Source organism: Ranitomeya imitator, chromosome 5, assembly GCF_032444005.1.
Source record: "Ranitomeya imitator isolate aRanImi1 chromosome 5, aRanImi1.pri, whole genome shotgun sequence".
Lineage (NCBI taxonomy): Eukaryota > Metazoa > Chordata > Amphibia > Anura > Dendrobatidae > Ranitomeya > Ranitomeya imitator.
The window spans coordinates 31,728,443-31,755,315 of record NC_091286.1 but is presented as its reverse complement, the minus strand read 5'-3'; the positions used below and the strand labels follow the sequence as shown (position 1 = coordinate 31,755,315).

The window sequence follows — 26,873 nt, the reverse complement described above, 5'->3', positions numbered from 1 at the left end:
TTTAAACATTTCATATTTCACAAACATGCATTTCATTATTGTAGTTTAATAATTTAAACCAGAACTGGTGTCATGCCCAATTAATGTGCCCTGGTACTGTGCCCATTAGTTTCTCCATTAGTGAATTCAACAATACTAATGGGATTACGAGCATGAGATGCTAATTGGGCGTGACATAAGAAACTGGCTTACTTCTTGGCATACCCTTGCTAATGATGAAATTAATGAGCATTTTATTAAATGCTGTCTCATCAAAGTGTCCTTAGTTAGCGTTAAAATTGTTACAAATGATGCAGCATTCTAAATACTGTATTAGAAACACGAAGCAGATCTCTCATCCTCCATATGACGGCCATGTCTACGATTCACTCGTCACGACGTTCACAGCTATCTTTCCGCTGCACTTTTTCTCTCTCTGTCTTTGGAGAACCCGAAATGGCTATACTTTAGAGATAACCCACAAATTTCATTAGGCACCAGGAAATGACTAATTTCTCCCATGGTGGCTCTGGAGAGAACATTTATACTTACTTAAGTAACCCTACAGAGAAATCTAATTGCTGGGGTTCCAGACGCGTGGCACACAAAGATCAGCCTATTTTTAGGAATTGCTTCCAAAAAAAAATGAAAAACTCAAAGTTAAGTGTTCCCTTAAAAGGGAGATGATATGAGAAACATCTTTCAAAATCTAGCTGCTGGGGCGATCAGCTTGTGATCAACTTTCTGATCAATGGCCTTCAAGGTAACTCATGTCCAACTCATGTCCACCAGAATATATTCCACTCAAACACAGCATCCCTCTGTTCTGGTTCAAAGTTGGGTGAGTTGTTGACTGGGTAACTCCCATGTATTAGGTCTATTTGCCCCAATAGAAGTTATGGACTGAGGTTTTCCTAATGAGACCTTTTGAATGATTTGTAAGACGATGGATGAGTTACAATGAGCGCCTCACTGTTATACAAATGACTGTTGGAGACAAAGGGGCCCTCACGGGTTCTACCTAAGATCTGTGTCTATGTTATTTGGTCATCAGGTGAGGTGGAATTTCTAAGCTGTGCGTTAGGGTGGACAACATGGATTGAAGGTGACGGCACAGCAGACATGATTTGCTAGATGGCATGTGGAAAAGTAAGGATTGGGGCAGCAGGTAAACAAGCAGAGTAGGAAACACCAAAAGACACAAAGCCAGGAGTATAAACATACACAGGAATTGATTAAGTATTAATCCATGACTTGCTGCAACATTTGGAATGTGAATATTCCAAGAGCAGAGTTTGCTCTGCCTACAGCAGAAAAAGAGTTAATCGGGAAATTGCCACTGGCTGAAGTACTAAATATGCAAACTACTTTGCATGGAAGATACAGTCTGTTGCAGCAGAGTTTGTAATGTGCACGGCTCAGAGAATAGTTCACTATGCTTTCAGCAGATGAAGCGTTAACAGCAGGTCTGAGCCAGGAAGTAAATGCAGATTGAAGAAACAAACTGGAGATTGCAGGAATATTGCTTTCTGACAGATATGGTTGGTGAGACTCAATACAAGGCACATGTTAACTAGTTACAAAACTTACTAAATACTCAAACACTTGAGTGTCTTAGTCAGCCCTAAAATACTTTTTCTGATGACACTGGAGTTTGACAGGCGCTAGTGAGACCCTCTGTGGAGCACAGTATAGGGAAAGGGTCTATGTAACAACCCTAGAGCCATGACAGGTGTGTAACAGTCCACTGAGAAGGTCTATAGCCACACCTATATTTATGGAGAAGTACAAAGCAATGTGGATTCTTTCTTTAATTTCCTCTTGGCTCAACACATATCATAAAAAATGGTGCAAGATAACCAATTAAAAAAAAGAAACCGTATAGTGAATGTGTATGCTACAAGTGTCAATATATGGTTATCCATTGGTTGGCAGCCTATGGATCATTTTGCCATCATGTTATGATCATGTAATAATTTTTTTCGATATCTTGAGTAGAGATAAGCAAATCTGACAAAATTAGAATTTGCCAAATTCTATGAAATTCAATTCCAAGCCAAGTTATTCTCAATGAATTGAATGTCCGTATTAGGGTTTGGGGTCTTTCCAGACTTCAGAGCATAATAAAAGTATCACTAAATGAATAACATAAAACCTAATTCTCACTTTACTGCTCAACTATCCCATAACTTGTGCTGCCTCCACTGCCCGCTGTTTGCCTGTCAGGATCCTCAGGGCCTTTTCTTGATACAGTCATGTGCTGGTGTATGTACTCTAGGACAGGACTTCTAGCTGCGACCAGGCCTTGAAATTTACAGACTGTCATATTGTCTCAATCCTCATCGTGGTGTAACTGTGCGCCGTCAGAAGTGTGCTCAAGGCTGTCCTGTTCCAGAGTGAAGACACCGCTACACAACTACATAAAGAAAAGGACCTGATGACCAGATGGTTTGGCAGAGTGGACAGATGAGGTGCCAGGACAGGTGAGCAGTCAAGTAATGTGTTTTTTTTTAACCTTTTGCTGGCTCTCTATACCTTGGCATAATGGAGGCTGCAGTTGGCCACAATTTTAAAAAATTTGTGCGAAACGAATAAAAAATTAAACAACTCCATATTCAGAAACTGACAACATAAATCCAATTTTTTTTTAATCAAAATTCTTAATGTTTTTTTAAACCACTAAAATTTACAAAAAAACTATATGTTTCATGTCAACGTAATCGTGGTGCCCGGGAGAATCGTGTTACCGGGTAATTTTTTAATTGCTTGAAAGTGAAACCCCAAAATTAATCTCAGAATTGTGCTTTTTTTCACCATTTTTTTCCTTGTTTTTAGGACATTATATGTTAAATTGAATGGCGTCATTCAAAAGGGCAATCCATCTAAAAAAAAGTTAATGGAAAAATAAAAAAAAAGTTTTCACTTTTGGAAGAAGAGGAAGAAAAAAAGGAAAGCCCAAAAACGAAAAATAATAATAATAATATTGTTCACAAATTATCATCCAATCCCCAGGATAAATGATAAGTTGATATTTATTGGGGGGCTCCACCACTGTGACCCGCCATTGACTATGAGCATGCTCATACTGTGTCTTCAAATGAAGCGACAATGCGTATGCTTCACTATTCGGCCATTCAAAGCCTCTGGAACTGACAGAGATTTCCCAGGGCTGTACACTGCTATCTCTGTCAGTCCCATAGACTTTGAATGGAACACTAGTGTGCATACGCAACTGCCGGAGACATGAGATTCCATTGGTGTGATAAAATATCCTGTGACTAGGTGTTATGCTTTGATTTTGCAAAAACGGCTTTAATAAGAAATAATATCCTCCCAACCAGTGGAACAGTATCCGAGGCAGGGCAGGTACTTCTTACTCCCCCTAACATGTGGACCATTAACAAGCCCAAAATCCCTTCTACCAGTCTAGTATTGAACCCCTTATCTTCAAGCACACTGATATAGTCATATTTTACCCTTTAGCCTTAATTTTTTTCTGTTTTTTTGCTGAAATATGACATTTTAAAAATACAAATTTTGTACATTGTAAGAATATTTTTACCTTTTTATTTTTTAGATTTTTTGTGATTTTTTTTATTTTAGAATTTTAGTACCCTAGACCTAAACTTGGCCCAAACCTTAGCCCTATGCTTAACTCTAACCCTTTCTCTAACGCTAGTCCTATCCCTAGCCCAATCCTAGCCCTGTGCTTAACTCTAACCCTATCTCTAGCCCTAGTCCTATACCTAGCCCAATCCTAGCCCTGTGCTTAACTCTAACCCGATCTCTAGCCCTAGTCCTATCCCCAGCCCAATCCTAGCCCTGTGCTTAACTCTAACCCTATCTCTAACCTTAGTCCTATCCCTAGCCCAATCCTTGCCCTGTGCTTAACTCTAACCCTATCTCTAGCCCTAGTCCTGTCCCTAGCCCAATCCTAGCCCTGTGCTTAACTCTAACCCTATCTCTAACCTTAGTCATATCCCTAGCCCAATCCTAGCCCTGTGCTTAACTCTAACCCTATCTCTAACCCTAGTCCTATCCCTAGCCCAATCCTAGCCCTGTGCTTAACTCTAACCCTATCTCTAACCCTAGTCCTATCCCTAGCCCAATCCTAGCCCTGTGCATAACTCTAACCCTATCTCTAGCCCTAGTCCTACCCCTAGCCAAATCCTAGCCCTGTGCTTAACTCTAACCCTATCAAATTCAAATTCAAATGAGCTTTATTGGCAGGACTAAGTACACGTTAGCATTGCCAAAGCATATGGTAAAAGTACGGGGGTGGGGGAGGGAGGCATATAGAGGTCCAGGGTATCTCTAACCCTAGTCCTATCCCTAGCCCAATCCTAGCCCTGTGCTTAACTCTAACCCTAGTCCTAATCCTAGTCCTATCCCTAGTCCAATCCTAGCCCTGACCTTAACTCTAACCCTAGTCCCAACCCTAACCTAATCCTAACTCAACCCCTAACCCAATCAGAGACCTAAGGGAGAAATGTTATGCCCCCATAAAATTTGCCCACCCACTTGGGAGACTGCCCCTGTGGTGTCCCGAATGCTGCGCCACTGGGGATAGCAGCTATTACGTCTTGGGATCGATACATGTGTTCTCCCTCTATCATTAATACCAGCGACTGTACATTTCATACTGACTATTATATAATTCTTCTTTTCATATTTCAGTTCACGAAACATTAAGCATGTTTGTAGATATTATTTTCTCACATTTTAAGAAAATTCTCGAAAAAGTTGTGCTCTTATTTGTCGTCCGTTAACCCTTAGGCCACAGTGTCCTGGAAGTGTGAGATAAATGGTAGACACATTGATCAACAGCACTGCAATCCCAACAATAGAGCCGTGGTCGCACTGACCGCAGGCAAACAAAGACTTCAAGAGGTTTGTGTCTAGAGGTAAGCGGGGAAAATCTAATAGACAATTACTTGTTAAGAAGTGGAAAGATAAAGATGAAGACAAAGCACTAAATGAATAAATCCACTTGCCATCTTCCTCTTCTGATATATAATAATAGGAGATCTGCCATTCTCCTCTAGTATTTTGTTCCTAAACACAAATCATTTTTAAAGTAAATGACTATTTTATCTTCATGTCAAAATGTCTGCGCAAATACATTTTATAATACATCTTTATCAGATTCTGAGCTCTTTTTTGGCCATTAATTTCCTGCATAGGGAAATATATTGCAAATATTATACATTGGATTCTTGCAGTCACCACTAGGGGGAGCCTATGAGCTTTATGTATACTATGTATCCAGAGAGCTCAATAATAACACAGTAGGCAATAAACTCCTAGGCTCCCCCTAGTGGTGACTGCAGCAATTAGAATTTTATATATATATTGTTTTTCAACTGAATTTTTATTGAAGTCTTTATAATACAATACACAACAAAACAAAACAATATCATTAATACTCATAGAAGGAGGAGAGGATTAGGAAGGAGAAGAACTGGGAACTATAAGGGAAATGGGAAAACTAACTACTAAGGTTCTACTGGTAAATGCGCACTCTGGAATTATACAGTTTAAACCAATCTGTCTCTGCAACAGATTTTGTACTTTGTGTCAGAAAAATAAGGAAACAAAGCTCCAACTGATCTGAAGATTTACCGTATTTAAAAAATAAAATAAGCTCCAATTTTTTATCTATTTAAAATAAAAATAAAATAATGTTTGAAGTTTTCATTCACATTTTTTGAAAGCCACAGCTTAAAAAAAGAAATGTATCCAATGTAGCCAGGTTATCATTCTACGTCACATGTATTACATCCTTCTAGAAGTCTACCTTGAAAAATGGTACCAGATGGAACTGAAATGTTTCTGCAAAACAATAGTCAAATATAAAGCATTTTTTCTGGATATCAAAAGTGATACCATTCGTTGTACTATCTATCTATCTATTATCTATCTATCTATCTATCTACAGTATCTATCTATCTATCTATCTATCTATCTATCTATCTATCTATCTATCTATCTATCTATCTACAGTATCTAACTATCTATCTATTATCTATCTATATCTATCTATTATCTATATATTATCTATCTATCTATTATCTATCTATCTATCTATTTATCTATCTATCTATCTACAGTATCTATCTATCTATCTATCTATCTATCTATCTATTATCTATCTATCTCTATCTATCTATCTATTATCTATCTATCATCTATCATCTATCTATCTATCTATCTACAGTATCTATCTATCTATCTATTATCTATCTATCTATCTATCTATCTATCTATCTACAGTATCTAACTTTCTATCTATTATCTATCTATCTATCTATCTATCTATCTATCTATCTATCTATTATCTATCTATCTCTATCTATCTATTATCTATCTATCATCTATCTATCTATCTATCTATCCATTATCTATCTATCTATCTATCTATCTATCTATCTATCTATCTATCTATCTATCTATCCATGATCTATCTATCTCTATCTATCTATCTATCATCTATCATCTTTCTATCATTTATCTATCTATCATCTATCTATCTATCATTTATCTATCTATCATCTATCATCTTTCTATCATTTATCTATCTATCATCTATCTATCTATCTATCATCTATCTATCTATCTATCTATCTATCTATCCATTATCTATCTATCTATCTATCTATCTATCTATCTATCTATCTATCTATCCATTATCTATCTATCTATCTCTATCTATCTATCTATCTATTATCTATCTATCATCTATCATCTTTCTATCATTTATCTATCTATCATCTATCTATCTATCTATCATTTATCTATCTATCATCTATCATCTTTCTATCATTTATCTATCTATCATCTATCTATCTATTAATTATCTATCTATCTATCTATCTATCTATCTATCTATCTATCTATCTATCTATCTATCTATCTATCTATCTATCTATCTCTATATATCTATTATCTATCTATCTATCTATCTATCTATCTATCTATCTATCTATCTATCTATCCATTATCTATCTATTATCTATCTATCTCTCTATCTATCTCATATACAGTGGGTGCAGAAAATATTCAGACCCCTTTAAATTGTTCACTCTTTGTTTCATTGCAGCCATTTGGTAAATTCAAAAAAGTTCTATTTTTTCTCATTAATGTACACTCTGCACCCCATCTTGACTGAAAAAAAAATGAAAATGTAGTAATTTTTGCAAATTTAATAATAATGAAAAACTGAAAAATCACATGGTCATAAGTATTCAGCCCCTTTGCTCAGTATTGAGTAGAAGCACCTTTTGAGCTAGTACAGCCATGAGTCTTCTTGGGAATGATGCAACAAGTTTTTCACCCCTGGGTTTGGGGATCCTCGGCCATTCTTCCTGGCAGATCCTCTCCAGTTCCGTCAGGTTGGATGGTGAATGTTGGCGGACAGCCATTTTCAGGTCTCAATTGGGTTTAGGTCAGGGCTCTGGCTGGGCCAGTCAAGAATAGTCAGAGTTGTTCTGAAACCACTCCTTTATTTTAGCTGTGTGCTTTGGGTCATTGTCTTGTTGGAAGATGAACCTTCGGCCAAGTCTGAGGTCCAGAGCTCTCTGGAAGAGGTTTTCATCCAGGATATCTCTGTACTTGGCCGCATTCATGTTTCCTTCAATGACAACCAGTTATCCTGTCCCTGCAGCTGAAAAACACCCTGCATAGCATGATGCTGCCACCACCATGTTTCACTGTTGGGATTGTATTGGGCAGGTGATGAGCAGTGCCTGGTTTTCTCCATACATACCGCTTAGAATTATCACCTAAAAGGTCTATTTTCTTCTCATCAGACCAGAGAATCTTATTTCTCATAGTCTGGGAGTCCTTCATGTGTTTTTTAGCAAACTCTATGCAGGCGTTGAAACGTCTTGCACTGAGGAGAGACTTCCATCGGGCCACTCTGCTATAAAGGCCCGACTGGTGGAGAGCTGCAGTGATAGTTGACTTTGTGGAACTTTCTCCCATCTCCCTATTGCATCTCTGGAGCTCAGCCACAGTGATCTTGGGGTTCTTCTTTACCTCTCTCACCAAGGCTCTTCTCCCACGATTGCTCAGTTTGGCTGGACGGCCAGGTCTAGGAAGACTTCTGGTGACCCCAAACTTCTTCCATTTAAGGATTATGGAGGCCACTGTGCTCTTAGGAACCTTGATTCCTGCAGAAATTCTGTTGCAACCTTGGCCAGATCTGTGACTTGCCAAAATCTCTGAGCTCCTTGGCCCTTTTCTTTGACCTCATGATCCTCATTTGGTCTGACATGCACTGTGAGCTGTGAGGTCTTACATAGACAGGTGTGCGCCTTTCCAAATCAAGTCCTATCAGTTCAATTACGCACAGCTGGACTCCAATGAAGGAGTAGAACCATCTCAAGGAAGATCACAAGGAAATGGACAGCATGTGACTTAAATATGAGTGTCTGAGCAAAGGGGCTGAATACGTATGACCATGTGAAATTTCAGTCTTTGTTTTTTAATAAATTTGCAAACATTTCTTCATTTGTTTTGTTTTCAGTCTAGATGGGGTGCAGAGTGAAAATTAATGAGAAAAAAAAAAGAACTGTTTTGAATTTACCAAATGGCTGCAATGAAACAAAGAGTGAAAAATTTAAAAAGGGTCTGAATATTTTCTGTACCCACTGTATATCTATCTCTATTTAATTCTAGGCATCCACACAACATTTGTATCGCAATCGAAGTGATCGCAGCACTAGCTGCAGTGACATAATACAATGATTATAACCTGGTGACATCAATTGATCTTTTCTCCTCGAGAGATTCCGTATAACTTTCCCTTATTAATTACATTGATACACAATCTAGTAAATATTTACAGTTTCCTAAAATCCTATAAAAATTATCACCCCCTCGATTACAATGAAACACTTATAAACACTGAGATATTAGCAAGGTCAACATATTCCTACACCGGCCGCTTTTACCCATAAATTGTGAAGTCCTAGTAAATAGATAACTAATTAAATTGGAAAGAGCCTAAGGTGTTTCAATAGTTCTTTCCCAAAGAACTTCAATCTTCAAAGGTTTTAAAGAACCCATTAACCTGGATCAATAGGAAAAATGGAAACAGCGAATGCCTCATCATCTTAAACCATTAAATGCACAAGATGCCTTTGGGATGGTTGATAGAGATCTTTTTTTTTTCACCAGTTTGCTCATTACTCTACCTGTGGATCAAAAAGGAAGTAAGGACGTCCATTCCTTATTTGAAGCACAATGTATTCTTCTTGCGTTCCAGCTGACACAGCACACAGAATCAAACCCTCCGCTTCCTTTGTTCTGAATTGTACTTTAATACCTATAGAATATAAAATGGATGAGAGGGGGGGGATAGTTATAATCTCCGATACCAAAAATAGCAAAAAAAATAGTCAGTGCGGCCTTAGGTTATTGGAGCTCAAGCGCATATAGTAAATAGATGGAAGTCGTAAATGAAAATATGAAGTGAAAAGTTCTTCAACTTTCTGGCATATTTTGTGCTCCAACACTTCACCTCTTTAAATAAATGTGATCGGTGTCACTCTCGTGTTCACATTCCGGAGCAGTAAACTTATACAGCTAGCCTTCCTCTCGGCTGAGAAGGGGACACAATTATATACAGTAGAAATTAGCAAATCTTTTGAGCTTCAAAAACTTGTCAGCTTGGCCGAATTTTACCAGGAAATTCAATTCTCAGCGAATTGGAAGCCTCCAATTACCATGAAATAACATGTAACACTCTGAGTTCTCCTAGGACTGTATCCAACTCCTTTTAAGCTTTTTAACTCAAGAACAGACTCAGTAATGTCCAAGTGACATTAATATATATGGCTGTGGCTGAAAGTATGGTAACGGTTCTTCACTACCTGTGCAGTTCCTTCAGCGTTTTACGTCTAAGGACAAATTGGATTATTTTTCAGCACTGTTTAGGGCGCATATACATTTCTATAAATACTTTATTTTTTTTTGTGGCGCAAATATAAAATATCTAAAAAATTGGTTAAAAGATTTTTGGGGGTTTAGATTTTTTTTACTGTTCAAGTTTCACTCTAAATATCCTGTGGAATGAATTCTATGGGTTATTACAGTCGTAGATATACCAATCTTGTGTAGTCATTTTGTATTTTTTTTTTGTTATACATATGCAATAAAGTTATATTAAAAAGATTATGCTTTTTCAGTTGTCTATCTATCTATCTATCTATCTATCAATGTATTATCTATCTATCTATCTATCTATCTATCTATTATCTATTTATTTATCTATATATTATCTATCTATATATCAATTGTCTATCTATATATTATCTGTTATCTATCTATCTATCTATCTATCTATATACACACATGCACATATATATTATACCTATATCTATATAAATATGTACTCTGGCATCAGGGTTCTCTGTAGGCATCATGCATTTAGAAAAATGAATTTAGAAAAATACATAGTGCCTACAGTGAGACATGGTGGTGGCAGTGTCCTTACATGGGGCTGTATGAGTGTTGAAGGCTACATTTCATAGATGTTTCATAAATTCACAGATGTACTTTTTTATACTGAAAGAAAAGATGCCGCCATCACTCCGTGTTCTTGGTAGGCGTGCACTTTTCCAACATGACAATGGTCCAATAACCACATCTGTTAGATTTCTGAAGAAGAACAGGGTGAAAGTGATTTAGTGGCCAAGGGTCTCCAGATTTTAGCCCAACCGAACACCCATGGAGTGAAGTTGTCATCACACCCCATCCAGCATCCAGGCTCTAAAAGAGCTTGTTCTTGAAGACTGAAAAGAGATAGATCTTGCAATATGTCGCCAACTTGTTCATTCCAGGCCTAGAAGACTTGGTGATGTCCTTACCAATCATGGAGGTCAAACACAATACTAGCTTTAGTATTTCTTGATGTGGGGTGTACTCAATTTTGCATCAACTAATTTGAGTAGAACTGAAGATTTTGTAATGAAAGTTATTTTCTGAACCTTGCTTTCATGTTAGGGGTTAAACAATGTTGCATGAAACTCAGATTTGTCAAAATTTTGGAAATTGTTTTTGTGTTCAGTGATATATTGATTAACATCTTACTTTTCTAAGGGGTGTACTAATTTATGCAGAGCACTGTATATATCTAGTAAAACCTACATAATGGATATTCTATTTGCATATATATTTTTACTTGAATTTTGCGGGATTATTTGGTACAAAAACACAGTGAGTTACCGCGACCGTGTTTTCTCCAAATGAAGTAATTTACTAAAGAGAGGAGCATATTGATTTTTAGCTGAAAGCCTAGAATTCTTGCTGAAATGTAAGTGATGTTTTGAATAAAGTGGTCTCATTCCAAGATCTAAATCCATAGAGACAAATTATTCAATGTCACAGTCGATAAAACTCTTGAGTGGCCTCCTAACAACATATCTACTGAGTTAGAAAATACCCCAACTGTGGATATAGTGCATATTACTGTATACTCACTATATGGATATAGAGTATGTTACTAGATCTTGTCACACACAGGTAATTAAGGAACATTACAAAATGATTTATCTCAGGCTATATACTTAATTGTTTATTTTAACTATCACCATTACAAACGCTATTAATAATAATTTTCCTATTATTTAAAAGTTTTTTTTCACAATTGTCACTTATAAGTTATCACCACTGAGTAAGAGTTTCTTTCTTCTTGAAACCAACCTGATACACAGGCTTGGACTGGCCCACCGGTGAACAGTGGAATCCTCCGGTAGGCCGCCCCTGTTTCACTTGATTCACTATTTGCAGAAAAAGAGTCATCTAATCATTCAGTAAACAAGCTCATCAATTTATTATAACAAAAGTAAAATTGTGTACTAGGGGTCAAGTCTTTTTTGCATGTTGCTGATCTGTGGGCCCCCAGAGTCAGTGTTGTTGGTGGGCCTTCGCCAACCAAGTCTGACACTGCATATACACATATCCTCATTGGCTAGTATGGTTCCTCATTATATCTGCACTCTGCTTTACATTTAGGCTAGAAATTTACAATTGTTTTCGATAAGCAAATTTTGTTATAAGGGTCCTCCAATGAAAAACTGATCACATGGTGCCCTGCTAGGACTTCAACTTTGGCATTAACTGGAAACCTTTCGATAAGATTACCTAGCCTAGGTGCACACTGTGTGCCTTTAGCCTAAACTATATATTGGGAGATTTTTGCAGTATATACTTTAAAGTTCCTATAGGGGTCGTTCACTATTGTGCTATTTGGGCCTTGATCTGCATACAGCGTGGTTAATGAACATATTAGGGCTCACCAGGTGAGGAGGTTCTGCTAAATCGGAGGTCTGGATGAAGAGCTTGGATCAGAGGCATTGGTCTAGCTAGATACAGCAGAGCTAAATAGTTGAGTGGCAAGAGGAATGGCATGGAGCAGTGGCTCTAGATATGTTGGATGGCATGTGGAATAGCGTGGAAAAGTGAAGCTAGAAATGCCGGATAGCATGTGGAATAGCATGAAAGAGCTACTAATGCCTGGCTGCCATACTTCATGTCCTCAGAACTCCCAACCCTTATCCTGGGAGACTTCAACACCCCCATTAACAGCCCCACTTCCACATCTGCATCCCAGCTTCTATCACTAACCACTTCTCTTGGCCTCTCACAGCTCTCAACCTCTGAAACACACAAAGACGGTAACACCCTGGACCTGGTCTTTGTCTGGCTCTGTTCAATCTCCTACCTAGATAACTCACCGCTTCCCCTCTCTGACCACAACATTCTCTCCTTCACACTCACAACTCCTCGCCCACCCCAGCACCCTCCTACCTACCACATATTCAGAGATCTATATGCCATTAACCCTCATACACTTTCAGACTCCTTACACTCATCATTGTCCCCAATCTCTTCTTTTTCCTGTCCTGATCTGGCTGTACATCACTACAATGACACTCTTAGAAGCACCCTTGACCAAGTAGCTCCCCTCACCCTCAGAACCTCCAAACACCGAGTGAAACTGCCCTGGCTCACATCGCAAACCCGATTTCTCCAGCGATGCTCTAGGAGTGCTGAATGCTTATGGAGGAAAACTCACACACCAGAAGACTTCATACACTTCAAATTTATGTTAAGGACCTTTAACTCTGCCCTTCACCTCGCCAAACAGACCTACTTCACCACCCTGATCTCACTATCCAACAACCCCAAGAAACATTTTAACACCTTTCACTCCCTCCTCAGGCCAAAAGTACAAGACCCTATCACAGACATTTGTGCTGATGACCCGGCTTCTCACTTTATAGAGAAAATAGACAATATCCATCAAACACCAAGTGCAATGACTCCCATCCCTCCCTGCATCTCCCCTGGCTCACTCTCCACATTCGATCCCATCACAGAAGAAGAAGTCTCCAAGCTCCTCTCCTCTTCTCGTCCAACTACATGCACCACCGACCCCATTCCCTCACAACTCCTCTAGTCTCTTTCTCCAGTCGTCACAACTCACCTAACTACAATTTTTAATCTCTCCCTCTTCTCTGGCATTTTCCCCTCCTCCTTCAAACACTCTATCATTACTCCATTACTCAAAATACCTACCCTCGACTCATCCTGCACAAACAACTACAGACCGGTTTCCAATCTCCCCTTCAACTCAAAACTCTTGGAGCGCCTGATCTACTACCGCTTTACCCATTACCTCTCCACTCATTCCCTCCTAGACCCTTCACAGTCTGGTTTCCACCCCCTACATTCAACAGAAACTGCACTCATCAAGGTGACCAATGACCTTCTGACAGCAAAATGTAACGGTGACCACTCTCTGCTCATTCTCCTTCTGCAGCTTTTGACACTGTTCACCACCCTCTCCTACTCTCTAGGCTCCAGTCACTAGGTATTAAGGACAATGCTCTCTCCTGGTTCTCCTATCTTTCTGACCGCTCCTTCAGTGTTCTGTTCTCTGGCACCACTTCATCTCCTCTTCCTCTCACTGTCGGGGTACCTCAGGGCTCAGTCCTTGGCCCCTTCTCTGCTCCCTCTACACAGCCCCAATTGGACAGACCATCAGATTTGGCTTTCAGTACCATCTCTATGCTGATGACACACAACTATACACGTCATCCCCTGACCTTACCCCCGCTGTACTACAGAACGCCACTGACTGTCTCTCTGCAGTCTCCAACATCATGTCCGCTCTCTATCTGAAACTCAACCTCTCCAAAACTGAACTTCTTCTGCTCCCACCTTCTACTAACCTCCCTAAATCTGACATTTCCCTCTCCGTGGGTGGCTCCATAATAACACCCCGGCAGCAGGCGCGCTGTCTGGGTGTTATGTTTGACTCCGATCTCTCCTTCACCTCCCACATACAATCTCTTGCCTGCTCGTGCCGCTTACACCTAAAGAACATCTCTAGAATCCGCCCTTTTCTCACCATGGAGACAACAAAAACCCTCACTGTCGCCCTGATCCACTCCTGCCTGGACTACTGCAACGCTCTATTAATTGGCCTCCCCCTTACTCGACTTTCCCCTCTCCAGTCTATCCTTAATGTGGCAGCCAGGGTTGTCCATCTGGCTAATCGTTACTCAGATGCATCCGCTCTTCACCAGTCATTACACTGGCTGCCCATTCATTACAGGATACAATTCAAAGTACTTGTTCTCACCCACAAAGCTCTCCACAGTGCGGCCCCCCTCACATCTCCTCCCTCATTTCGGTCTATCGTCCTAGCCGACCTCTGTGCTCTGCAAATGACTTTTGGCTAACCTCTGCACTAATCCGTACCTCCCACTCCCGACTCCAAGACTTCTCCCGTGCTGCGCCAATCCTCTGGAATGCTCTACCCCAAGATATTCGGACCATCCACAATTTGCATATTTTTAGGCGCTCGCTCAAAACACATTTGTTCAGAGCGGCCTATCACGTTCACTAATCAAAGTCATTTTATGTTTGTGTGTGTGTAGCCCATTCACTATCTCCATCTATTCCCCACTCCATGAAGATGGCTGGACCATCATTGTAAATACATCATTGTAAATACACACCTGTACTTTGTATCTCCCCCACCTCATTGTAGATTGTAAGCTGTCACGAGCAGGGGTGTCTTATTTTGCTTTATTGTATTGTTAACGTTGTTAAGCCATGTATGCAGACAAGCACCTTGATACAGCAGAAAAAAGAAAAAAATATATACCAGCTCACCTGCCAGCATGTGTTATGGGGAAGCACGGATAACGTGTAGTCATCACGTGAGCAAGCAATCCAAAAAAAAGAGAAAAAAAAAATCCAGCTTCCAAAAACTTACAAATTTATTCAGGATAAAAGGCAAAGTCCAGTCCAATCCAATAAATTACATAGTGAAGAGTAGCAAGCTACGCGTTTCGAACAATGGTATGTTCTTTCTCAAAGCTTTCTCATAGCTTGCTACTCTTCACTATGTAATTTATTGGATTGGACTGGACTTTGCCTTTTATCCTGAATAAATTTGTAAGTTTTTGGAAGCTGGATTTTTTTTTCTCTTGGAATATTAGAGCCATGTTTGCAAAGTGGCACTAATATAATTATACAAAAGTCCAGCAATGTGGCAGCAGTGTGGAAGACAAACTACCTGAATACTCAGGCAATGTGTAAGAACTGAGCCGGCCTTAAAAGGAGCAGGTACTTGACATTAGAAATATGTGCCTGGTTGCCATGTTAACCTAATGCACAGAACGACAAAAGGAGCCACCTGGGGAGGAGGATGCGAAGAACGGTATTATAGGCAAGACAGGGTAGCAGCAGGATAACAAACTGTGCTTCCGATGTAGAGCCACCGCAAATACAATGATATCATGTGACATGTTTTTTTACAATACTCAGGCAGATACTTATATATTTATTATGCTTTGCTTAAAGAGTCATCATATTCTATAGCACTTTACAGACATTATCATCATTGTCCCCATTGGGGCTCACAATCTAGATTCCCTATCAGTATGTCTTTGGAATGTGGGAGGAAACCGGAGAACCCGGAGGAAACCCACACAAACACGGGAAGAACATACAAACTCCTTGCAGATGTTGTCCTTGGTGGGATTTGTCAAAGATTGCTAGAACACATTTCTTTTAGGGGACAATATGACCGTTTGGTGGCATATAGAGAACTTTTGCCATTTTTGTTTCTTCTCAGGACTTGGGAAACAACCAACGGCAGCCATCACAGTGACCATTAGCATTGTCACCCATCATCCTTCTCCCGAAACAGTTCCTATATATGAGGCCTTGTAGGTAGACCCCGAATTATCATTCCATTATAGCGGAGATACATATTTCGATGCAATATAAATATGTCATGTGGGGTCTGCAGAAACTTTGGGTGACCGACTGCAACAGATACTACTAGTGTAACCCATTTCGAAGACCAGTAAGTCACCTCCTATCATAGAACCACTTACATTCCAGGGATTTATCATTTTTATTTTTTTACATTAGTTTATGGGGAATTGTTTTTGTTTTTAGATCCTTTGTTAGAACTATTTTATAGTCTGTTTATCAGACGGTGCACCGAGGCGACAAGTGCACAATGACAAGGTAGTTTGCAAGTAACCTCTTGTGTATAGCGCGATAATGATCAGTCTGACCCATGGGCTAAGTTGTGATAGTTTGTATGCAGGGCCGCGGACGGCGGCTGCGAGTCACGGAGTGTGTCTGCAGTTAGCTTAACCAGCTGTCTCTCACAATTGTGACTGAGCGCTGGATTTCTGCTACAAGCGGTGGCTGCAATGTTGTTTCTGTGTCCTGTCTCCATTCTGTTGATCTCCTTTCTTGTGCAATTCTTATCTCGAGAAGCAGAGTCATTCCCGTGTGGAGGGATGTATGTGCTAAGGCTGTGGGTCTCACATGCACTAAATACATAAGCCTAAAATTGCAAAAACTAGTGAAAACATGTATGCCAAGCATAGACACCATGGGTAGGCATTAGACATAATTCCGGTGCTAGTCCCTGCTGAACCATCAGAGGAGAAGGAGAGGAGAATTGATCTACACATCATAATGGTCTTACCTCTACTGCCACCCTCAGCGAGTGCTGCGTCCCCTCTCAGCAGTGGCCGGTCACCTCTGTGCATCAGGTTGCTACATCATCCTGATGCTGCTATGACATCCTCTACCCCAAGTTTCCATCTGAATGTTCAGATTGCTGGTGTTTCTATAGTCGGTAACTCTTATGCTAGAGTTCTGCGGTTCCAGCTCTGGAACACTGTACTACCACTGCGAACTCAACTGTTCTGCTGGGGTTCCCATACAATGCTACAACTATGGTATTTCAGTCATTCTGTTTCAGCACTGCTACATCAGCCCTTTCTGCTAGAACTCTGGAATTCTGGCTATCGTTGATGCTGCGCAGATAGATTATCCACCACTAATACCACCATTCCAATCACAGTTGTTTCTGCATGGCTGCATCAGCCTCCACAGTTTAACTCTGCTATGTCATCATCCACTGTTCCAGCTCTGCTGCATCAGTCAATGCCGTTTCGACTCTGTCCCATCAGTCATTGGTGTTCGTGCTCTGTCTCATTTCATACTCTTCTCTTTTTGTTCTTCGTGCTTTATATGAGACACACAATGCAAAGATTGAGTCAACGTCTCCCTTTTTATATGCTTTCAGGTGTGTTTTTCAAATTCCCCACACCTGTTACTTGCCACGGGTGAGTTTGAATGAGCATCACATGCTTGAAGCAAAAGTTCTTTACCCACAATAAAATTATGGAAAGGTGCCATCAATTTTCTGTGGTTGTGTGTGAAATGATATCCAATTTGCTTTTTTTTTTCTCTTTTTTTTTTCTTGTGTTGTTCTAATACACACAAAAGGAAATAAAAATGTGTATAACAAAACATGTGTAATTGCAATGGTATTCTGGGAGAAATACTTCATTTTCTGTAACAATTTCAATGCCACGACTAGGAATAAGTGGACCCGTGGAAGTTCAGGTTCTGGTACCTGACCCGAACTTTAGTCCAAAGTTCGGTTACCAGAACTTTACCCCAACTTGAACCAGAACCCAAACCCCATTGAAAACAATGGAGGCCCGAACTTTGGATCTGGAAAAAAATTCTCTCTTTACTGCAATAGACTTCTGGGAGAAGTCCGTGTTTGGCGTTTAACACTGTACGCTAACTGTCCAGTACGAACCCTGAACTTTTAAGTTCGGGTTCGCTCATCTCTAGCCATGACTGTGGTATTGCAGTATAGGAAAAGTGATCAAAGGATCGTTGGATCAAGACCCCTAAGGGAACTAAAAAAAGAAAAAAATGAAAAGTCAACATGGCAGGCTAAGTCGCCTTCCGGCAATCTAGGCAACCCGACAGCACCATGCAATTACATCTTAGCGTCAGTGCCTATCGCTGGTGTTCTAGGCAGGAGCCGACTGTGTAACACAGATGGCATCTGCATTGTGTGGAGCAGGATATGCTTCTGAGCCTGCTCCAATACACCTGCAACTGCTTCATGATGTCGTAGTACATCATGGGACAGAATGGGGTTCACTAAAACAAAACTAATTACTGATATCTGCTTTCAGGACCTTGGGCAGCATCTAGTGAATCTGTTCCTATTCTACAATATTTCTCCCACTTTCAAATATTAAATCGAAATTAAAGGGGTTTTCTTCTTACATAATGTCCTAGTATGTGGGCTGATATGTATTTCATAAAGCAGGAAGTTCCCTGGTCCATAGTGGAGTCTTGTACTGGTGACCCGGACTCGTCTATGGATTATTTGCAGACGTAGCCATTAGTGATGACTCAAGTGAGTATACTCTTTGCTCGGGTTTCTCCGAGCACGCTCAGGTGGTCTCTGAGTATTTGTTAATGCTTGGAGATTTAGTTTTCCTTGCCGCAGCTGCATACTTTACGGCTGCTACACAGCTTGAATACATGTAGGGATTCACTAGCAACCAGGCAACCCTCACATATTCAGGCTGGCTAGCAGCTGTAAATCATGCAGCTGCATCAACAAAAACTAAATCTCCGAGCACTAACAAATACTCGGAGACCACCCGAGCGTGCTCGAGAAAACCCGAGCAAGGAGTATACTCGCTCATCACTAGTCGCCAGATGAGTAGTGGATGAGCCCACTTTTACATTTTTGTGAATTTACCTAATAGCTCCTATTTCTGACTGTATAAAATTAGATACATTATGTGACATGCTGGCTAGCTAAATCCTCACCTGCATTTTACATCACAGCTTCTGTATGGCTACATAGACACTGATAGCATAGACCTCTCTTGACAGAGCGTTTTAGAAATATTATACTTCCAAAGCTGCTCATCTCACGCCACTTATTTTGTAATATGGTGAGCCGATGGAAGAGGAGAGCAACGATACATGCACTGTGTGCGTAGTATGCACACTGGATGAAATATGAACACACACTGCATGTCACACACACAGTGCATGATACAAACACACTGCATGTTAGACACACACTGCATGATTGATACACAGTACCATAAAGGAAATCCAGGAATGCAGCTCTTCCACCAAAAAGGTGATATTAATACATAGGATTCCAGGCCAGGTATATGGAAGACTATTCATAGCTAAAACCACGGGCGGATTAAGAGTAGCCAGGGACAGTCTAGCTGTCATGCACAGTGTGGGAAAGACTAAATGCAACACAAAGGGATGAAGGGAAGAGAGCCCAACACTAGGGAGGAGGGGAGTGGGGACCCCTAGGCAGATATAAAGTCATCCTGTCTGACGTCTCTAAATAGGATCCACACCTATCGCCGAGCAGGAACCTAATCCTTGCCTGACCCTGGCAATAAGCTCTACTTCGGGAAGGACGGGGTTTGCACTAGTCAACTTACACTACAACTAAAGACAGATGGGATAGACAAGCAAGGGGGAACACTTACCTTGAGTAGACACAGAGAGATAGCACAGATGTCTTCCAAACACCAAATGGGAAGATAGCCAACTGCTATAGCTCCAAGCCTCAACAGGAGGAAATGGAAATATATCACCGCGATTCCCAGAAGCAGAGAGGAAGTCTATAAACACCAAAGTCCAGGTGTGTCAAAGAGAGCCGGAGGGAAATGTGGTCACTAGGTCCTAGAGTCAGAAAGACTAGGAAGGTGTCTGCAAAGCCAACTGCAGAGACCTTCTGCAGCCAGATGCTGTGCAACTGTCTGCAAACCTCTGACACACCCATGACACTAGCGATGGGTCTCCCAAAGGCTCAGGACCCAGGCAGTGGCCTAGATTGCCCTCATTAAAATCCGCGTATGCTAAAACACGTGTTTTAATCAATTTTGTTGCCATTATTGTTTTTTATTAAAATACCCTTGTTTGGAGTAACTTCCATTTTCCACTCCTATCCACTAATATCACCTTTTTGGTGGAAGCAGTACCTTCTTGGATCTCCTTTGCTGCTACTTACCGTTGGAAATCTATCAGACAAACTTTCCACGGTTCACGGTTGGCTGCAGTCCACCACTTATTGGATTCACTTTACCCAGTGTTGTGCCTCAGTTTTCTCAACCTTCCCAGGTGAACAATTTCTACATTTTCCACCTGATCAATCCTTTTCTTATTTACTGCACTTACACAGCGCTCCTTTATTCCCTTTCCCGAGGGAACTCATTTTGCTTCATTTAACCACAATGTAGTGGCAGTTTCCTCCAATCAGCTGTTATCACCAGAGCATTCTGATGGAGCAGGTCTTCAGGACCAAACAATTTTATGGCTGTGGTACCACACAGACCCCGATCCATCAACTGAAATTTATTGACATCGCTTTGTTTAAATGTTTTTTTCTTTGGCTTATGGTATTCACTGTCATTTTTTGAACCAAATTCTTAAAAATGGCACACGCAGTTCATGAATTTGGCCGATTATAAAAAAATCTCTATTCTTGCCTTTTACCGTTTTTTTCGATCCAAAAGTCACCCATCCTTTAAAAGTTTGCGCATTAATGTAAAAATGAACCAAAATAAAAACTGTACCGGAAATCTTGCTCCAGGCAGTGACTGCAGTGAGATGAGCAGAAAAAAAAAATAGATATTTAATAAAAGTTGCATTGCATGAATTCGACTGAAATCTGGATAAGCAGGGTTGTTGAGGAAAAAATAAAAAACAAAAATACTTAAAAAAGGACAGTTTAAAAAATGGTGCAAATTTTATAGAGAATATGGCACTAATAGTAAAGTCGCTAAAAAAAAGAGCAAATTACGCCAGAAAAGTGAAGAAATCGAAAAGATGAATAAGGTCCAAATTTCTCAATTTAGAATTTTCTGCCCTGATCTGTACAACAGGTTAAAAAAATAATATCTTCATGTGTTTGACATTTTTTACAACACATTTCTTCTTGCTTTATTTTTTTCCTTGTGTAACGAAACCTGAGACCGGATCATGATAGAGCTGCCCACTTTCTGACCATCACAGTCCAGTCCTAAGCTTCCTTTCCTACTTCGTTAGTTCTTGACGTCTAGTTCTGGTTCCTGTCGACTTCACATCATCTGGGAATATCCAGAAAGGAGCCTTCGACGGGTACAAATGTGCAAGTCCTACACATTACATTCTCAGTATTGGTACAAAGCTGCAACGAGAGCGTATACTTTGTCATGCAAGATGGACAATAAGATGTCAACATCTTATCTCGGCAACACGAGAGGAACAAGGATGGGAATTCTATGGAGGCAGGATGAAAAATATTAACATGGAAACAAATTAACTTCCAGGGCAGACAAATGATTCCGAGCCGTCACTTCCAGTCACAATCTAATGCCGAGCAGAGGAACGCTGACCCAAGTTGTAGCAGATAGGAAAGTGAGATGTAGACATTTGTTTTCTAAGGCCATTAGCGGTGTTATCAAGTGATGAACAGTGTATTGCAGCATTATTTATTAAAGTGTAGGAATTGGTATACTAGCCTCGTTATAGATCGTGCAAGGAGCTATTGGCATGCTTTCTTTCCAGACAAAGCACCACTTCTTTACATATGTATCTGGATTTGTACCTCATCCCCATTCAGTTTAATTTAACCCCTTTCCAAGAAAGGATATACCAATACATCCTATAATGGGTACGGGTGTATAAAGGAGGTTCAGGAGCTGATCCAACATCATTGTACTACAATGAAACCCAATCGCTGGCTGCGCTTTACTAGATATAATTAATTTTTTTTTTATATACTGCAATATTGTTAATCGATCAAATAATCCATCAAATGATCTCAGGTTAAAGTCCCAAAAGGGGACTAGAGAAATAAAGCAAAGAGAAAAAGTTTTGGAATATACAAGCAGTCTCCAGGTTTCTTTATAACTCGACTATGTGCAGTGTCTTCAAAAGGTATTCATAACCAGTGAATTTTTCCACATCACACCAACCAACTTAAATGTTTGCTATTGGGATTTTTTTGTGATACATCAACACTAAGTAGCAAACATTTGTGCAGTGTAAAGAAGGGTCCGGGAGCTCTACAGGGCATACAGGCCTCATGACAGGGCTGTGGAGCCGATAAGCCAAACCTCCGACTCTGACTCCTCAAATTCCCTGACTTCCGACTCCATCTCTGACTCCAACTCCACGGCGCAGACACAGACTCCACAGCAGTGGTCAATACTGAGCATGTACATAAAGTGCAGCACAGATTAATCGCCACTAAAAGCCGAGATCCTTCGATCAGGAACAGAACAGACATTTATAGGACATTTCATAACTTTCCCAAATTCTTATGGAAAAGCTTATAGCACCTCCTGCATTGTACTACTGTACCAAATTTATTATATAGTCGGAGTTGGTCCATTTTATACTGACTTCGACTACACCAAAATGGACACCGACTCTGACTCCGACTTTCTTGCTGACAACTTTATCTTTCAAAAGGTAGAAGAGAGAACAAGAGGATTGCAATCTTAGACCTAATTCATACTAAGAAGGAGGAAATGATTGAGAAAGTAAAGGTCACTGGAAATTTAGGAGACAGTGATCATGCTATCTTCAGTTGGATTTCAGAAAGGCAGATTTTAATGGACTCAGAAAGAGGGTAGGAAAGGGCCAATGGCTGGATGTTCTAAAGGACAGAAATGTCCAAGGATGGGAAATTTTGCTAAATGAAATTATCGCCACACAATCGGTAACAATCCCCAAAGAAGCAAGAATTAAAAGCTTTAAAGAGACCAGGGTGGAAGAAAACAGAGCTTAATTACTTGTTAAGAAAAAAATGTATATCAAATGGAAAGGGTGTGCATATCTAAAGAATAATATAATGCTGTCTGCAGGGAATGAAGGGCGAGAGTAAGAAGAGCTAAAGCAAGTAATGAAGTAAGGCTTGCAAGGGAGACCAAAAGCAGTAAAAAAAGGATTTTGAGGGTATGTCAAACCAAAAGAAAAGTCAAAGATGCTATATGATTTTTACAGGATGAAAGGGGGAAGTGGTCAAAAATGACGTTGAGAAGGCTGAATTTTTTTTTAATTCCTATTTTGCATCTGTGTTCTCTAAGAAAACAATTGTAACATTGACTGATCTTCATGGTGCCATCAAAGAAATAAAAGAATCCACATTATCTATAAACAATGAATTTAAATGATGGCGAACTCAGTCGAGGGGTTCAAGAGAGGCCTGGATGTCTTCCTGGAGCGTTATTATTAGGTTCTGTAGAAGGACGTAGAACTGGGTATTTATTATGATGGAATATAGGCTGAACTGGATGGACAAATGTCTTTTTTTGGCCTTACTAACTATGTTACTATGTTACTATGTTACTAAATCTCCTGGTCCAGATGAATTACATCCTAGGGTACTGAAAGAGTTAGCAGAGGAAATTGCAGAACCACTAGCCAGAATGTTTGAAAAATGATGTTATGGTTGGTATGTCACTCTCCATAAGGAGAAACGATACCCTTGAAAAATTATGGCGAGGAGAAGTCCCAGAAGATTGGAGAAGGGCAAATGTTGTCCCTATCTTCAAAAAAGAAAAGAAGATGGAGCCAGGAAATTACAGGCCACTGAGCCTTACTTCTATATCAGGAAAGATATTTGAACAAACTAAACAACATGTATGTAAGGATACGAATACAGTAATTAACCAGAGCAAGCATGGGCTTGGAACAAACAAGTCATGCCTGACTAATTTAATTTCCTTCTATAATGGAATCACTGACTGGGTGGATCAAGGGAAAGCTTTAGATATAGTATATCTTGACTTCAGCAAAGCATTTGATATAGTTTCTCATACTATCCTTATTGAAAAAATGACCAATTATGGCATTGACAAGGCTACGGTTAGGTGGATTCATAACTGGCTCAGTGATCGTACTCAGAGAGTGGTAATAAATGGTTGCACATCCAATTGGAAGAGTGTTTCAACTGGTGTACCGAAAGGTTCTGTCTGGGCCCAAGTGTTGTTCAACATTTATATAAAAGATCTAGATAAGGGAAATGAAGGTAAACTGATAAAATTTGCAGACCATGAAAAGCTAGTAGGGACAGCTCACACTAGAGAAGACAGAGAAAGGATTCAGAAGGATCTAGACAAGCTTGGACAATGGGCAGCAACTAATAGAATGGAATTTAACAGGGAGAAATGCAAGATTCAACATCTGGGAAAGAAAAACAGAATGGGAGTAGAACTAAGTAACAGCACATGTGAAAAAGACTTGAGTATACAACTAGATCACAGACTGCACGAGTCAACAGTGTGATGCAGCAGCAAAAAAAGCAAACAGTTCTAGGATGTATTAACAGAAGCATACAGTCTAGATCATGTGAAATCATTATCCCCCTTCTACACCTCCTTGGTCAGACCTCAACTGAAATACTGTGTCCAATTCTGGGCACCACATTTTAAAAAAGTTCAGAGAAGAGCAACCAGGATGGTGAGCAGACTGCAAAGTATGTCCTACGAGGAACAGTTAAAACATCTGGAAATGTTTAGCTTGCAAAAAAAGAAGGTTAAGAAGAGACTTAATAGCTGTCTACAAATATCTGAAGGGTTGTCACAGTGTGGAGGGATCATCCTTATTCTCATTTCCACATAGAAACACGAGAAGCAATGGAATGAAACAGAAAGGGAAAAGATACAGATTAGATATTAGAAAAAAAACTGTTTGACAGTGAGGGTGATCAATGAGTGGAACAAGCTGCCACAGGAGGTGGCGAGTTCTACTTCAATGGAAGTCTTCAGAGGTTGGACACACATCTGTCTGAGATGGTTTAGTGAATCTTGCGTTGAATTGAGCAGGGGGTCGGACACAATGACTGTTGAGGTTCTTTCCAACTCAAATTCTATGATTCTATGATTCCACCAAAATGGACACTGTCTCAGACTTCACAGCCCTGCTCATGATAATACAGAGGGTGGGAAGTAAAGCATTAAGGCATTTGAAAAAGAGTTGTAGGGATACGCGTGGATGTTTGTGATTGGAGGGCAGAGTTTGGGGGCAGAGTTAACAGGGAACAAAAGGGAGTGAAGGGGACAGTTACCTCCTCTTGCTTCCTGGACACAGCTGCCCACCCACCCTTCCCATTTATTTATTTGGATAAAAAAGACATACACGCAGTTGGGGGGATAGGTCTGGTCCAGAGGCTGGTTTATAAGTAATGTTCCTTTTGATGGGAAGTCACTAGTGGGGAATCGTAGCTTTTGCTACAGGCCAAGGTAACTTGTGGCCGTAGGTTCTGCGAGGGTAGGGGTATTAAATATTGGATATTAATACCTCATCCCTGGGCAGGTGTGTGGCAGCCAGGTAAATGAGTTAGGTTGCGGGGTTTGCTTCTGGACCAGACTTATTAGATGTTATTTTCATGTAATATTTACGTTGTTTTTGTTTATAATGTTCTATGTCACCAGATAAGTGTAACATCCAATAAAAGGCTGCTGTGGCCACTTGACGCAAGTTTAGGCAGTCGTGTGCTTATTTACAGTGGGTTGGTGAGGGAGGTGGTCAGGTGACAATTGAACGACTAAATCACTTCTTGGATTGTCCAAAAAATGATACATGTTCTTCTAATTATTATAAAATATAAATCTGAAAATTATATGAATTCATGGGGTATGAATACTTTTTCAAGGAACAGTATGAAATCTGGATCATGGATTGTCAAAAGAAAACTCTAATAAATCACTTTGCTGCTCTTCTAGTCCTCTTCTTTCCACCACTGCACACCGAATGTATGGTCACTTCACTGTAAACCGGAACTTTCGGCTGCGTTCAGGCCTCGGATGTCACTGCGTAAGGTCTTATTATCAATATTGATAACTTATGACGTGCATTGACCTCTAGGGCATAGATGCAGTCCGAAGACATGGAGATGTGGCGTTTGATGGCAGAAAAAAGAGGATTGGATAGTGAGCAGTTTTTCTTTCTTTCTGACCAATACTCACCTCTCCGGCCAACCTGCTGCTCACCTTCTGGTCCTTTTCTTTCCATCATTTGGTGCGCCGCATCTTCAACCTCTTCACTGTACTCGCCTGTAGACTCATGTTGCCACATTATTTCTGCTGCACAATTAACCCCACAAAAATAAACCCCTCCAAAAAAAAACAATTGACTTTTTTCCCGCATTATTTCATCTCACTCGGAATTCCTCAGGTCATCAACCAGATCTCAATAACTCTGAAAGCATTCACCGTGTACCAGTACACAAATATACTCGGGATTTCTGCTCTCCTGTTTCTATGTATCACATGTTCTATCACTCACTATGCTTTCTCTAGACTTTGATAGACAGCTGTAATCTGATTCCTCAGTGAGCTGGTACTCTGCCTTGATTTTATCAAGATGGATTTGTGCAATTTATCAGATGAGTTCAGGAGACAGGGAAACTGAGAAGAAATGGCTCATAAGTGGATTTTTTTTCTGATAAGGTATATTACAAAGTTTCTTATATTCACTTGCATAATTGATATATGCAAAGT

At 40.1% G+C, this 26,873-nt stretch overlaps 1 protein-coding gene across 1 annotated transcript in view; it reads right to left on the bottom strand.

Moving 5' to 3' along the window:
- The window catches only part of USH2A (usherin), an 824,795-nt gene that overhangs the window by 528,148 nt on the left and 269,774 nt on the right, over positions 1–26,873 (bottom strand). The window contains exon 22 of the mRNA XM_069726496.1: positions 9,177–9,307. Coding sequence (XP_069582597.1) covers positions 9,177–9,307 — 131 coding nt within the window. The remainder of the gene's footprint in view (positions 1–9,176; positions 9,308–26,873) is intronic.